Raw genomic sequence first — 16465 nt, 5'->3', positions numbered from 1 at the left:
AAATTACTGGAACGCTTGAGAAAGATACTCTCAACAAGAATAATAAATTTTCCTTGAAGTTTCCTTGGAGAGGGCTGAACTTCATCCTTGCGTGCAACATCCTTGTTGCCTCCTTCATCTTCTCCACTCTCTTTCCTTATTTCAGTCTGTGATCCACCCTCCATTATAAACCATCACCGATTTTCAACATTTAAAACCAGCTTACTACCTAAATTCATTCTAATTCAACTTCTAGTACAAAGATCTCTTTAACGCTAAGTATACTTTGTTTTTTCGAAATATCCTTAAATCCTAGATGGCAAACTCATCTCCCAGTTTCCTTTTAAGTTATCCTTCTTTCTTGAGCCAACAGCAACATTCATGTCATCAGTAAAGCTGATTGATCATAAGCCTCTTCCTTAGCAATAACTCAAAATTTCTTGTCCCTTTTTATCAATGCTCTGCCCCTAGGAAATTTCAAATAAGGTAGGTGACAAGTAGCATCCTTATTATTCAATCTGCGTAGAGACGTTTTTACTAGTCACCTAGTATTTCGATTGAATTGTTTAAGCATAATTTGCTAAATTGGTTGCAGATCGGCGGGTATTTTATTTATTTAATAACATTTTTTACTTTTAAAAATGTGATTGGGTCCGCAGAGTTGGATAATTTTGTTGATTTTATCCTTGACTTCATTGCATTAAAATGTTTTGACTTATTTTTATTGAACTTTGATCTATTATCTAGAGAGAGCATTACTGTGAAGAAACTGAATGGACTGGTCATAGGTAAACGAAGTGTACTGTAAAGTTCTTAACAAAAATTTGTTTTTTAACACGAGAACAACCCAAATAATATCAAAGAAAACACGAAAAATAGAATTTCTTCTTATAACTAATATTTTAACAGAGACTTACGGAGAATTTACTGTAAATTATGTATATTGATTATTCGCCAGCTTCAAGACAGTGTGCAGGCGTAATGAATCTTTCTAATTTAGTAACTAGTACTTTCAAATGGGGCATATACCTATCTAAAAGCGAAACCGTGCAGAAACCTTCTGACTAATTTCTGAATTATTTGTTTCATTACAAAATAATAATCTGAGAGGCAGTTGGAAGTAATTTCCACATTTGAAGGATTATAGTTTACCAAATTACTGTTTTTCTTTAAAAACTACATTTACAAACTTTGGCATCAATGTAATGCTTCCTTAGCGTTTTACTATCTTATGAATAATCAAATAATGGAGAATAAGAGTAGGGCAATGCTAATTTTAACAATCATATTATGTTGTTACGATAAAAACAATAAGTTGGGTCAAAAATTTAACAATTTTTGGATATTGGATAATAAATTTACTGTTATGGTCTGCCCATTTCTTCAAATGGGGAAACAGACTGGAAGAACAACTAAATGCAGCATATTATCAGGGAAAAGAAGTTATATTGATTTATTTCATACATTACTTATTATAATAAAAATAACAATAAAAGAATAAAGGAAAAAATAATAAATAGTAAGTAGATAAAATGTGGTGGGAGTTGTATGTTGGAAATATAGTGGGGTGGAACAGCTTGGACGTGAGTGCGGAGTCTTTCACATGCAAATCCGTGGCTGGCATCGCACAAGAGATAAAATGAAGACCCTCTCGGGGTAAAGATAACAGGAACAATAAGGATGGAGAGTCTAAGGTTCTAGGTTCTGGAACGGCGGGCTTCTCCTCCCATAGTCAGGATCTTGCATGCATACCCATCTCCGGAAAATTCTAGAATAGTATAGCTTACTAACACTTCTATTGAATGAAGAAGGAGTGCACTCAGAAAGAGTACTGGCTGACACATTTCTATGGGCTTCTTTCTACAAAGAAATTAGATTATTTCTTTAAACCAATTCAACTTATTCAAAACGTGGAGGGCAAAAAAAAGAAAAAGGTCTATATTCTGGGATCGGAATAGCGCTAATAGCAAGCCAGTCCAATTTCACCATCGTGGATGAATGGTTCGGATGGCTACAATATTCAAAGGAGGAGTCTCCAAAATCATGAAAACCCAACCAAATTGTTCAATATATATTTATTTCTAGATATTGGGAAATTTCTCATAAATTCTCCCCATATCCTCCAACTGTGTTTGGAAAGAATTTCTAGTTTGAATTTTCTACGTGAGATATGGCTTTGTACGTTTAGATAAACTCTAAAAGATTGACTGCTAAGAACTCAATAAGAGAAAGTGTTCAAGATAAAGTTCTGACTTAAAGATATAGATAATAAAGTAGGGCATTTCTTCGTAGTTCGGCAATCTTGTGGTTGATATTCTCTCTCTCTCTCTCTCTCGCAAAAAAAAAGATAAATTTTGTAAGGATGATGGCAACTTTCACTTTCAAAACTATACCACATTACTTTCACTCAAGGAACAGTGCCTCGAGTTCGGGCCTGAAGTAATGAAAATAACCATTAGTCGTATGATATCCTAGTGCATCACTCGCTTCAAATTAGAAATTTTCGCTCCAAGAATTCCAGGAAGCCTTCTCTTGCCGGTTGGATTAAAAGTCTCGGACGGGAATCTTAATAGCTTTTCTTCGCTTACCTCCTTGCTCCTTCGCTGCACGCCCACTCTTCACAAGAAAGAGGTATGCTCTTCAGTGTTACAACGTGAGAAAAAGAGACAAGGCACAAGTTCCCGAAGAAATTACAATCGTCACAGAGGACCATTTCTTTAAAAGGTGTTTAGTGGGCGAAAGAGAAGAGAAACTTCTGGTCTTCCGCTAGCAATGTCGATCTCTTACGTCAGTGCTGGTCTATGTGTGTAAGTTCAGTTCTTTTTTGGGGGGTAAAGTGCGTTTATGGGTTTGACGGGAAAAAGCAGGATGACGCTCACCACGAACTGTAGAGGGAAGTGAAGGCGGGTGGTAATTGTGGCAGCAATCTTCTAATAGCGGCCGACATGTCAAGAGGGTTTTAGGCGGGGTCCCAACCCTTACTCCATTACTTAGATGAGACCCCCTCCTTCGAGTTTTCAGCCTTCCCCAATCTCGCAATGTGCCAAGAAAGAAAACGTTTGATTTTCTTCCAGTGAACGTCGGATATTTTCACGTTCCTGCTTTCTGACTAGTGTCATCCTTCTCTATGAGCACAATTATTTTAATTAAAATGAAAGACCTGTGGATTTGTGTTTGTCAATAATAGCTTGCAATGCTGCTAATATGATAGAACTACCACATAGTATTCGTAATGTACAACTTATTCTTCTCTTATAACACAATAATTTCAAAATATATATATATATATTTTTAATCGATAAATGCAGCTAGTAATTTTGTTCGGACCTGTCAGAGAATCGTTGATAATCCATTACATTTTCTTTAGTTTCATTTTAATAGCCGTTACATAAAGGTAAATAATTAAAACTAACTTTTTGTTTTTAATTTTCGCCTCATAACATTGAAAACCCTACAAAAATATACATAAATTGTTATTTCTATATAATAGAAAATTTCTAATAAATTTTCCCCATATCTTAGGATTCGAGATTGGCGAGGAATCGGTCAAATAAAAAACAAACTCGTCTTCTTGCCAACGTTTCGACAAATATATTGTCCTCTTCAGGGCCTGGATATTACAAATACACAAATACAAACAATTCAGTAACACAGAAAAACAGTAATATATAAAAATAAAATAAAAAATACAATTAATTCTTTATAATTATTGAAAACTTACGAGGCTATGCGGGTTGGTTGTTACAGAAACTATGAGCCAGAACTGGAGAACAGGATATATCCCGCTATAAGTTTTATATATGTTTTCAATAATTATAAAGAATTTATTGTATTTTATTTTATTTTTATATTACTCTTTTTTTTTTACTGATTTTCTGTGTTACTGAATTGTTTGTATTTGTAATATCCAGACCCTGAAGAGGACAATATATTTTTGTCGAAACGTTGGCAAAAAGACGAGTTTGTTTTTTATTTGACCGATTCCACGCCAATCTTGAATCCTCAGTTTAACAATTTAATGGCCTATATACCTATATATTCATATTTCCCCATATCCTCCAACTGTGTATGGAAAGTATTTCTAGTTTGAATTTTCTAAAAAAAAGTGTTATAAATACAGTTAGCGAACGCTAGTGGGTTCATTATATTTAGATCATATTGTTGTTTTATAGATATTTAATTGTGATCCATATTTATAACGAATATTAGAAGTTATTAACGAAAAGATGTACCTATGTATATTTCTAAAATACAAATTTTCAGTTTTAATTATAAATAATAATAATAATAATAATAATAATAATTTTTATAAAATACAAAAGCTACCAACTTTTTAAAAGTAATATTTGCTTTTTACTTTCTCTAACAGGTCGTTAGGGGAAATATTGTGATGTTTATAACTTTCATGTTGATGTTTCTAAAGTTCTTTTTTTTGGGGAGACATGTTGTGAGGTTCCTGAATACAAAAAAACGAAAAAGTAAGTTCAAGAGCTGATCTGCATTTCGTGTGTATGTGTTTTAACAAAAAAACAAAAAAAAATCGCACTAAGTTGAAACATGAAATTTCAAGAAATATCGCTTGTTAATGAGTTTTCTTGGCATATTTTGAAGTGTGATTCTGACGATAACTTCTATTTTTATTTTAGAATTCTTAGTTCCTTCTTCATTTGCATTTTACACCAGCACAAAGTCGCCAGCTGGTATTGCTATTGCGTAGGCAAAAATCTAAATACAACAGAAGCTACCAATTGGCATCGCTCCACATAAATATAGTAATTTTTGTTTTGTTACTTAATCAATATCACTGAGCAGAACTCTGGTCAGACTATAAGATTCTATTTCTACTGAGAGGATCAGTTGGAGTCTGGCGGGAGAATAGCTACTCTATTAGTGGATTCAAGGTAATAGGCAGGGATTTCAGGTAATGGCTGGCTCCGCTTCATTGCCTTGATTATCTCAGGTACTCAGACAACATGCACCAATTCTCAACAGAATGTTATTCAGACAGTTTCACACTGTAGTTCTTGATAGGAGACAGAGCATCTGAGAACTCAGTTTTGGTTGTCTGAGACACTTTTGACTCTTAAATTGATTATTATACTCTCAGCTTCACAATTTTTTTTGTAACTATTTCTGTCTGTCAGTTTTGCTAGACTTACTAGGCTATCGCACCTCTGATCGTACAAATCACCCGTTTCTCATTCTAATGTCCCGCAGCCGTCCAAGAACATCAATGAGTCATAAGTTTAAAGTTGTATTTATTAATTGTCAATTTTATATTTTAAATAGACAAATTGCCTGAATTATTTTGTTAAAATACTCTCAGAAAAAATCTTAACATGGAAGTGAAAATAAATGACTTGTTTTTAAAAAGTAAAAGTATCGCATTAACTTCTAAAACCAACCTCTACCCCCCGAATTCCGGGGTAGCCATTGGTTCAATACTTTGTGCACCAAAGGTAAGGATTTTTCATTAAAGAGTAGGCTAGCAAATAGGAATATGGCGATTGAAACACAGATTTGTGTGTAATAAACCTATTCGCGACAGATCTACCAGATAAACCTCATCGAAAAACATTAAAATCAGTCATTGGTATGTACAGCTACTCTGGTATAGTAGACCTTTATCTAATGTTAATTGAACATTGAACCCATAAAGTCAATTAAAATTTCATTGTAAGCACACAAAGGGGCCTACTTCCATTTCATTCGAAGTTGCAATGATCTAGAAAATATAGTGGTATATTTTACAATTTTCTTATTTCTGATATGGTGAAATTTCTTTTACCTTAAGATAAGTTGAGATTATCAAATGAGTCATGATTGGCTTTGCGGGAATCACTCATCATTCGTTTCTTTTTTGTAGTTTTGAATCGTTAATGGAGACTAGACTCGGAATATTGCCGTCGTTAGTCTCAGATAGACAGATAAACTTAATTATAAAATACTTACAAATAATTACAAAGATGGAGCAGCAATGTAAATTTATATTTTAACCTTCATGACAGTTTAGTTGGCGCTTAATTGGTCAAGCATAAAATATGTAGGGGAAAACAGATCGAAAAACCTGTAAGCAGCTAGAGGTAAAAGTTGGAGAAGTTATATTTAATTCTTTTGTGTCTGTAGGGAATGGGATAGGATGACAATCTAGAGTGGGAAGAAGTTTCAGTTTATAGGAGTGGAAGGGTCTAATGAATGCAGTCTCGTGGAGTGTCAATTTTAGTGCGTCGTGGAGAGTCTCTGAGAAATTTGTTTTTTATTGTCTGGAGGTTTCACTGTTAAAGGTTAGGCTCCAGTTGGAGCAGGCGTAGGGTAGCAACATTGGTCTAATAGAGGAAGAGTTTGTTCTGTACAGTCATCTTCGAATCTCGTTAGAGTAAAGGAAAAATTAGTCTTGTAAGTCAGTTTACGAAAATTCACTTTGTCCATTTTGTCTCAGTGACCTAAATAATTAAACACATATGATGAAGTCAACAGGCATTGAAACGTCAAATATTGGTAAGTCACTTGAAGAGTAAGTATTCGCTTTCCATCGTAAATATTGCCATTATTATTGAAAAATTATAGTTGCTAATTTTTCTAGGTGACGATCTATATTGTGTGGCTTTGCCTCAGTTAATTAAAAGGTCAAAATTCAACCATTAATTCTGAAACCATGTTGAATTGAAAACTAGATGCTAGCCTTCCTTTTAATCTTGAATTATTATTATTGAAACTCTGCATAAGTCATATGATCAAAGAATAAACAAAATTCTTTTGTAAGTACCAGCTTTCTTTTTAAACCATTCAACAAATGTAAGAGAAAATATCTGGATCAACATCTCATTGTAGAAACCTGGACATTATTCCTTGATATCTCTTTCATTACAAAATTTTATACTCCAGAATGCTTTTTACTGTGCTAAACGTATGTTATTTTCACATTTTGTTCTGGTTCACTTCGAAGCAGTAAACACAAAATTTATCAAAACATAACTGTCCATAAAACCACCGATTGTTACTCATTATCATGATAATTAAAAAAACGACAGTAATATATCATCATAAAGTTTGCAAATTCTTTTTAAGTTGTTATAATAACAGCGAGATCTTTGAAGATAAAGTAAACTGCGGAGAACTTAAAAAAAAATGTTTAAATTATCATCAAATGAAAATTATCCTTTATATAGTGAAGAAATTGACATTTGTTTTTACATTCAAGATTTGAGTATTTCCAGTTTTTATGAATGTAAAGTACACCTTAATTCATCACATTTCATTTGCGTTTATCGACTTCCATCTTGTAACAGACACTTGCTAATGAGACTCTGGATCGACTTGTCAGACAATTTGTTTTTATTCATCCTTCTTCTTAAACTGACTAATGCCTTAGTAATGAAGTTCTGTTACTAAGGCTATTTTTAATATCCATCTTATATAATTCCATCTAAGTGCTTTTTTAATTTTTGTTCGAATAATCAATATCCTTCAGTAAGATTGCCAACCTCTGGAAACATTTCTTATAGCGCACAGAAGTTACTAGTTTCTATTTGCTACCATCTTCAACTTCACTAAGTAGCAAGATATGAAATGTTTTACGATTGTACAGTTTCTGTATCTTCCATTCCTAGGGAGGTTGTTTACTATTCTTTCCAGTATTTCTATCTTAAATAATCTCAGTAAACATTATTTTAAATCATCTGGTTCCCGAGATTAAAAGATATGGAAATGTTTTTGAGCAAGCAATTTCTCAAAAAAAGTAGGTTTTTTAAAAATAAATTCTTACATAAAAGTCCTAAAATATATTTTTGAGAAAAGTTGTAGACCTTTTTATCCCAGTTTTGGCGTAACATATATATAAATTGTTTTTTAAATTGTTTGTCAGCCTACCCACAACCCATTAGTCATTTTCTACCTCCCAATTCTGTTTCTTAGGTCATCGTCTCGCCCAAATATTTCCCTTTTCGAATTGCATCAGCAAATAACCAGTTTTAACTCAAATTGTAAAAAAGATACTTGTAACAATGGTTTTTTTCTGACAGACATTTAATCGTCACAAGGAGTACTTCATTTCTAAAAGCATCCTTAAAAAATTGAGATATTCCCTTTCTCGATTAGACAATCACTTGGTTAGTATCAATCAATTTAATATAGTACATAAGTTACAGTTTTTTTACGACCACAAATTATTTTTGTATTCACGATTAAAAAGTCAATTAGAAATATTCTATATTTATATTTTGATATGGTTTCAAATTATGCTTTTTAAATAATGCATAAAGATTTAACGAGAGAATCATTCTTTATAATTAATTTTTATTCATTTATATTTTTCTTAATTAAATTATGGCAATTTGTGTTATTCCATTATTTATGTTTTTAAAGGATGATTTCCATACTGCTTGATTCTTCCCAACTGCCGGAGTTTTCACTACTTCATAAATATGCAGAACAATCAAGGCGATAGGATTTCTCACTTAGTTTGTTGTTAATTGTTTGCTCAAGACTTTTAGAGCTTCTTCCACTTGTCACACAGTTATTTAGTTCCGAGAGTTTTTTTGTTATTTCTTCTTCTTTTTCTCCATTGTTATCCGATCTAGGTCTTATCAATTATTAACAATTAAGCTGAAAATACTGGATATCGACCCTCACTAACAGAAGTACTGGGATATTGGTAGTCCTGCGCAAACGGTAGCCTAGCAATAAGAGTTTAACTTACAATGACTTACAAGCACACTTTAGTCTTAATAAACGCACATCTTTACAAATTGCTTTCTTTTTAAAAGCGGCCATATTAAATACTCTTTAACAAGGATTAATGTGAGCACCTGCAAATTATATTTTATACTACAAATCTTTGACCGTCAACGTTGAACCTTGAATTCGTTCCAATTTGGAATTCTGCTTAAGATATTCAGATTTTGTAGATTTTTTTTGGTTTGTAAATTCTTTGTTGAATTTAGAAAAATTCTTAAAGCATAATCAACATGGATTAGGATTCCTGTTCCATACCCCAAAGACATCCAAGTACTTGTATAGTGGTATATTATAAAAAATAATTAAAATGCAGGTTTAATTTAAAAATATTTTGTAATAATAAGTGCAAAGAAACAATAATTACATTGATTTTACGCTCCGGTAACGGAGGCGGTTCTTCTTTCCTGCAGCCTCTGGGGCCGCAATATCCTTTGTACGATATGGTCTCCACTCATTCTTTTCACAAGATTCAACCGCTGCTTCAGCAAACACTTATCTTACTCAGTAGAATGGCCTCATTAAATTCTCTTCTAATATCTTCACTCCAAGAGGAGCAATATAACTGAAAATATAGGAGGATATTGACCCTCAGAAGTACTGGAATTTTGGTAGGGCTAGGTTTTTTTCTTTTCTATTGTCTTTTTATTCGTGAAAACAATGTATTTGTAGGAGATCTGCCTTTGCTGAACTTAAAAGAAATTTAGCGATGTTCCTCTATATATTTTATTCCGGATCTCTGCTAAAATTTTGCAAGTTGTATACATTGCATACTGAAACAGTTGCTTTCTTCGATTTAAACTCACTCGATTTCCAAGTTAACCAGTATTGGTCATCGATTATTTAAAAAAATCTTCAGAAGATGTTACATTTTTTGCTGAATTCTATTTTCTGCTTCATTTTTTATTTTCTGTTAGTTTGATTTGATTGTTTACTTACTCCTTGTGAAAATGTTGAATATTTTAGCATTTGAATTGCATGATTTTTTAATGATTATTTATTATTATATTCATAATCGTTATTACTTCCAAAACATATTATCATTTTTATTTATTCTGTGAAACAAATGTTCCTGTCAACAATGAATCATTCATCAAATTTAAATCACTTTAGTCTCTACGAATTAGAAATAGAAAGAAAACAAATTTAGATCAAATTGTTGAATCAATAAAAAAATAAAAATTAATAATACTTTGTTTTTGCATTGCTTTAAATAATACATATTCATTAAACGCTTTTTATTTATTTAAGCTAACATCAATTTTTAGAAAAAAAAAAGTCTATACTATACGAGGGTCGTTTGAAAAGTGCGTGCAAAGTCAGAGAGATAGCACCACTGGCGCGTATCGAGGTTATGTTTAGTTAGTAGCATCTCTTGGAAGAACACACACCAAGTTTCAGCCAGATCGGTCTATTTCTTTGTGTTTGGCATTCGTTTGAATCGAGGAAGTCGAGTGATTTTCAAAAAATGGACGAAAAAGAATTTCGTGTGTTGATTAAACACTACTTTATGAAAGGCAAAACGCCTCAGGAGACTAAAGAGAAGCTTGATAAACATTATGGTGACTCTGCACCTTCGATTAGAACAGTTTATAAGTGGTTTCAAAATTTTCGGAGAGGCCATATGGGCACAAGTGATGCTGAACGTTCTGGACGCCCTGTTGAGGTTACTACTCCAGAAATCATTGATAAAATCCATGATATTGTGATGGATGACAGAAGAGTGAAGGCGCGTGAGATTGCTAGTGCTGTGGGCATCTCGAATGAACGGGTACATAATATTTTACATCAACATTTGGACATTACAAAGCTATCCGCAAGATGGGTGCCGCGATTGCTCACGCTTGACCAAAAACGAAATCGTGTAAAGTGTTGCAAGGACGGTTTGCAGCTGTTCCAGAAGAATCCGCAGGACTTTAAGCGTCGTTTCGTCACTGTGGATGAAACATGGATACATCACTACACTCCTGAGACCAAAGAACAATCTAAACAATGGGTTACCAAGGGGGAATCTGCGCCAAAAAAGGCGAAGACCGTTCCTTCGACCGGAAAGATTATGGCGACTGTCTTTTGGGATTCGCAAGGAATAATCCTCATCGACTGTCTGGAAAAGGGTAAAACTATAACAGGTGCATATTATTCATCGTTATTGGACCGTTTGAAAACCGAGCTGCAAGAAAAACGCCCACGATTGGCCCACAAAAAAGTCCTTTTCCATCACGACAACGCACCAGCTCACACCTCAGCAGTTGGGGTCGCATAATTAATGGAAATAGGATTCCAACTCGTTTCACATCCCCCCTATTCTCCAGACTTGGCTCCCTCGGACTACTATTTGTTCCCAAATATGAAGAAATGGCTGGCGGGAAAAAGATTTTATTCAAACGAGGAGGTGATTGCAGAAACGAATGACTATTTTTCAGACTTGGACAAATCCTATTATTCGGAAGGGATCAACAAACTAGAGCAGCGTTGGACGAAGTGTATAAGCCTAAAAGGAGACTATGTTGAAAAATAAAAAAGGTTTACCCCAAAAAATTAAGTAGTTTTTATTTTTGCACGGACTTTTCAAACGACCCTCGTACTATAGAATATTATAGAATATCTATTTTAAACTATTAACAGTTTTATCTTGTAGTTTTTTTTGATCACGTTTTTCAAAAAATAAAAAGAATATAATAAACAAAATTAAAAAAAAAAAAAGAAGATTTTATATGTGACGGAAACAGCGTGTCTTTCTTCGCATATATTCAATCGAAGATTTTGTTGAATCTACTTTTATTTCAAGGTTTTCTAGAACGAGAAGTGAACTAGCTACATCTAGTGATCTAGGAATTCCTATGCTAACTGCAACAAAACAACAGTTGCCATTCCTAGAGATTGCTGATTGAGGGACGATTCACATACATTGGGGGGAAACTGTAGACGCCTTTAGTAAACAGGTTGAAAAAGAACGATGTGACCTCGGACCTCGGGTAGGAACTTAAGCATTGTACTGAGTTTCTCTTTTATGTCTTTTACTGCACTTGTCCAGTAATTCAGTTCACATCTATAGTATTATGTATCAATAGTATTATGAACGCTGTTTATGAATCTGGGCCAATTACTTGTTTTTCTTTTTTATTTTTAAAGGAAAAATTTTCGATTCTGACAAATAATTATTCCTTCGTCCATTACATACAAACTTGCTTGCCTAGCCTTATTTGTAGACTAGATTGTGATCAACAGAGTTCTGGACTAATTCAGACACGTGGAATCTTTTTTTCACATTTAGCTTGTATTCTTTTTAGTTCATTTATTTATTTTTTATTCCGATGTTATTTTATTATTATTATTTTTATTTGATTTTATTCTCTGTTTCAGAATAGAGAGAGGTAAAAATGTCGTGTTTTTAACGAAATAAAAAAAGAAAAGGTCCTTCAATTTAAATAAATTGAGTGTCACAAAAGGAAATTTATCTTCAAGAGTTTTAAGCGGAAATAAGAATATTACAAAATACGAGTAATTCATTAAAAAATTTTGTTTAATGTCGTAGAATATGAAAAACAAAGTCTAAAGAAATTGGTAAAATGACAATGTTAAAGTTGCTTTCCTTATTTTAATACCATCTTGTTGAGTCGAAAGCCACCGCATTAGTTTGGGTGCCGTTAATCTCATTAAACGATAGCGACATTATATCTTCACCGACACGAACACTTCGCGTGTCTCAATAAACTCTCCTAACTAAACTTACAGTTTTATTAACGTACTATAATAGTTCTTTTTTTTTTTACTATTCCCAACAAAACTGTCCTACAGTTCCTTCTTCTAGAATAGTTTTAATGAGAAAAACTATATGTTGTGACTGTTAATTTGCACTATTGCGCTGCATGTCTGCGTCTTATTTCCTATTTAGTTTAATTTCTTTTGCTTGTAATGCAAGCGTTATGCACTCTGTATTAAAAGGATGAAATATTTATTTTAATTAAATTAGATGTTTAAGAAATGATGTATTATATAAAATATTTTTTCGTGCTTTTTCTTTTTTTTTTTTTATTAGTCAATTAAAATCATTAATATTTTTTTTAAAAAATGATTATTGTGATTATTGTTGGGGGCGTTATTGCCTCAATGAGTAGGTAGCGTGGATCAAGGCGGACACAAAAGCCATCCTGGCAATCCATGAACACGTGATCACCAACAACGCCCGGCTGTCTGTCACCCACAATGACGATAACACGTGGACGTTGAACATGCGAGGTGTTCGCCGTGAAGACCGAGGTACATACATGTGCCAAGTGAATACGGATCCAATGAAGAGCCAGGTTATACATAAATCAATATTATTAATATGATATTAATAGTTTCAATAGTATGTTGGCAATTATGATTAGATAATATTGTGTAATTGATTTGCTGTAATTATGTTACTCATCTTTTAATAATAATATCACAAGTCAGTGGCCAAGGATTCGAATCCAGGCCATTGCCTGGCTTTAAATTTTAACGTTCCTGGTACCGCTGGGACTTATCTTTCATGAGAGAAATTGTTGGATATGACATTGCAATGAGAAGCTCCTGGCGCTAATGACTTAAGATGAGATATCGCTTAAACATTATTCTTCAATTATCTCTAATAAAAAATGCATTGAATTAAATCATTTATTCTCTTCAAATGTTTTTTAACATCGAAACTCCTGGTATTTTGGTGGATAGTAGTTATTGTTCTTTACAAGATTTAAATAGGCATTTAATTTTCTACCATTAGTTATTCGCATTACTGAATCTTCTCTAAAAGTTCTATGTTACCCTTCGTTGTATTGAGGACAAATAATTGAGAGTACGTATACTTAACAACAAATAAGTTTATAATTTACAAATAATGATTAAGATACCACACAGTCATTTTGCCGATGAATAATTTTGTATCATAATTATTATGTGAGGACTTATTTTATACAAGAACCCATTTCTGAAGGCTAAAAACCCATATGAACGTAACAAAAGGTTGGGCTCTTGTTCTTGAATAGTAAAACATTTTACCCAGCACTAAAGCTCACCCAAAGTTGTTGCTGTTTTACAATGACAAAATATGATTGCTAGAGATTTGACTGTTTTTGGATAGTGGTAACTTCCCTACAATGTTACTGGTCTTTCTGAGGAAAATAACTCATCTTTTTTTAAACTCGCCATTTTTATTTAAGCTTCTTATTTTGTTTTTCCATTTGTCTGTGAGTAGAAACTTAAGTAAATGTTTCATGTAAAGAATCTGAATTTGTTGGTTTGATGTTAAAATGAACTCAAGTCTAATTTTTGTCACTCTTTGCGCTTATAGGATTATAGATAGATTGAACTAGGGCGGCCTCAAGGCCTGCGCCACTGCGACCCCTTTGGATTTATTGTGGCTTCATTCTAAAGTTCGCCCTCCAGACCCGTCCTTTTGCGGCTCCTGGGTAAAGCTCACAGGCCTTGATTTTTCCTCCCCGAGAAGTAACATCCTTAGCCAGACAATCCCCTCACACTGACACAACACGAGCCGTGCAGTTTCCTCCTCTTCTTGACAGAACCTACAAAGGCTAGCCATCTGCCAGGCCCATGCGATGCATGTGTTTTCTGAACCTGCAGTGGCCAGTTAATAGGCCTACAATCATCCTTATGGCCCCACGGCCTTGGCGGATTAGTTCTGCAGACAGCCTCGGCAAATAGCCTTTAATGAACTCCTTCACCTGTCTCTCCCCAGTGGTGGCAAGCCACCACTCTTGAGACCTACTCTGCACCCATAAGTTAATGGCCGCACTCTTCACACACTTCGGAACCCCAAAACAGGGCTCCGAGCCAACGAAGTGTCCCGCAGAGCCTTCCGCGGCCAATAAATCTGCCACTTCGTTTTCCTTATGTCCTGAATGACCAGGAAACCAGAAATACCTTATTTTGGTCACTAATTTCCTTCAAGGCTCCCAGACAGTCCCAAACCAGCCTTAAATTGACCTAGGAACTAATAGCTCGTAGAGCAGCCTGACTATCCGAGCAAATTACGACCTTAGAATTAATAATTCCTCGCCCGTTAATCTCGGCAGCACAGAACTTAATAGCAGCTAGCTCAGCCCGAAAAACCGTAGCTAGTTTTCCTAGGCTAACCGAAAAGCTACATTTCGGCTTCACCCCGTACACTCCCTCTATCACACCCTCCTCCATCTTGGAGCCATCAGTGTACCACTAGGATTATAGTTAGTTACTGTTTGTGGCAGATCGAAGAGTTGTTTGTTTTGCGTGCTGATATAGTCGGGCTAGTAGTTGTGTTGACTTTTTTTTATTGTTCAAGTCGTTACACAGAGCTGGAGGTAGATTTGTCTGCAGTTTATGAGTCTCAGAGATAGATTGTACAGAATCTTTTGAGGACTTCTCTCTCTAGGCCTCTACTAGATTCGGTCCACGCCCAATCAGCTTGACGAGATGGAGTTGAGAATTCCCATTATGCCTTAGAATGCCGATTAAATCAATTCTTTTAACCGTGCTGTTTATCCTAGCGCATTTGTAGGAAGAAAAAGATGAATAAGTATTAATCATCTACTGATATTAACATAGAAGCTGTTATTTGTCTTTATGTGTAACAATGCAAGAACTTGCTTTAAATCTAGAATTTATTGTTAATAGCAAGGTGAGACAGATATGTCGTGGCATTTGGATTGTAATCAGTTTTGAGGAGAAACTCAACAGTAAGTTCAGTTCCTGAGATAATTAAGTTCTAACTGATTGTTCAGAAAGAGAGCTATTATATATACAGTAGCGAGAAGAAGGGTGATAATAAAGCATATATAGCTTCTTTGCTAAGTATGAAGATATAATAACATTGCTTAAAATTTTCCTCAAGGGAAGTAATCTTTAGGCAAAAGATGAGGGTGCGTGGTGGGAGTAAAGTTAGTAACTTGCAAGGCTAAACATTGTTCGCGACATTAATATGAGAGCACTCATGTTAGATAGATCCGCCGTGGTTGAAGGCGCTGCAATATTAGTTTTCCGAAACAATAATCAGTTGTAACTATGTCAGGCTGGGTAAAACCTTACATCATGTATCCAGAAAGCAGCGGTTTACCAACTATCTGCAAACTAATATCGCTACAATTTAAATACTTCTGCATTAATTTTTATTTTGTTTCTTTTCATTTACTTTTAATTTTTGGTAATTAAACAAATATCGTCTTTTTAAAAATTAACATTCACACCTTGGGATAATTTTTATTGAGAACACTGAATCAGAAATTTTAAGTGAGGCGTATCTGATGGGATATAAAAGTCAACCCCAACTAGTAATATATTCCCCGTTTTACTATGCGAAATCACTCATCTTCCAAGGGAATGTAATGAAGACTATTATTTTACAGACTGAGAACAACCGAATTGCTTGTTCTAAGCGTTGAACCTAATTCTCTCACTTAACTTCAAATTTCTTTTATCCAAAAAGTGGTAATAAAAATTTCTAAGCTACTATGTCTAACCATTTGAGAGTCATTCTTCTTCAAAATCACAGACAAATATTCCAGCAATCTAAAAAAAAGCCAAGTGTTCTCAATACGATGTACGAGCACATTATTTTAGAGTTTATTCATTGCAGACTTATTAGGTCCTTATGCGAGGTGTGGCTATAAATAACGAGACTATGATCTATGCATGCCTTCTCTTTCGATTGCAGCGTCTCACGTGTTTGTAGAAAAATCTGTCTGACCGGAACCGTCGTTTGTGTAAGAGGTGTTAGTTTCGTTTTGCCGAAAACATG

The 16465-nt window shown here is 34.1% G+C and overlaps 1 protein-coding gene and 1 long non-coding RNA gene across 6 annotated transcripts in view; both read left to right on the top strand.

The window, feature by feature from the left end:
• The window catches only part of LOC141455982 (lachesin-like), a 325735-nt gene that overhangs the window by 212839 nt on the left and 96431 nt on the right, over nt 1–16465 (top strand). For all 5 annotated transcript variants that reach the window (XR_012459551.1, XM_074131526.1, XM_074131525.1 and 2 more), the window contains one exon: nt 12831–13016. Coding sequence is in view for 4 of the 5 variants with exons in the window: in XM_074131526.1 (XP_073987627.1) it covers nt 12831–13016 (186 nt within the window). In the remaining variant the exon portion in view is untranslated. The remainder of the gene's footprint in view (nt 1–12830; nt 13017–16465) is intronic.
• On the top strand, nt 4502–12066 carry LOC141455983 (uncharacterized). Its single transcript, XR_012459552.1, has 4 exons — nt 4502–6477; nt 6563–6737; nt 8001–8087; nt 11501–12066. It is a non-coding gene; the product is annotated as an uncharacterized lncRNA (long non-coding RNA).

Source organism: Rhodnius prolixus, unplaced genomic scaffold, assembly GCF_049639745.1.
Source record: "Rhodnius prolixus isolate KJV_2025 unplaced genomic scaffold, Rpr scaffold_4, whole genome shotgun sequence".
NCBI lineage: Eukaryota > Metazoa > Arthropoda > Insecta > Hemiptera > Reduviidae > Rhodnius > Rhodnius prolixus.
Note: the sequence above shows the minus strand (reverse complement) of the source record. Positions and strands in the feature narration are given on the sequence as shown.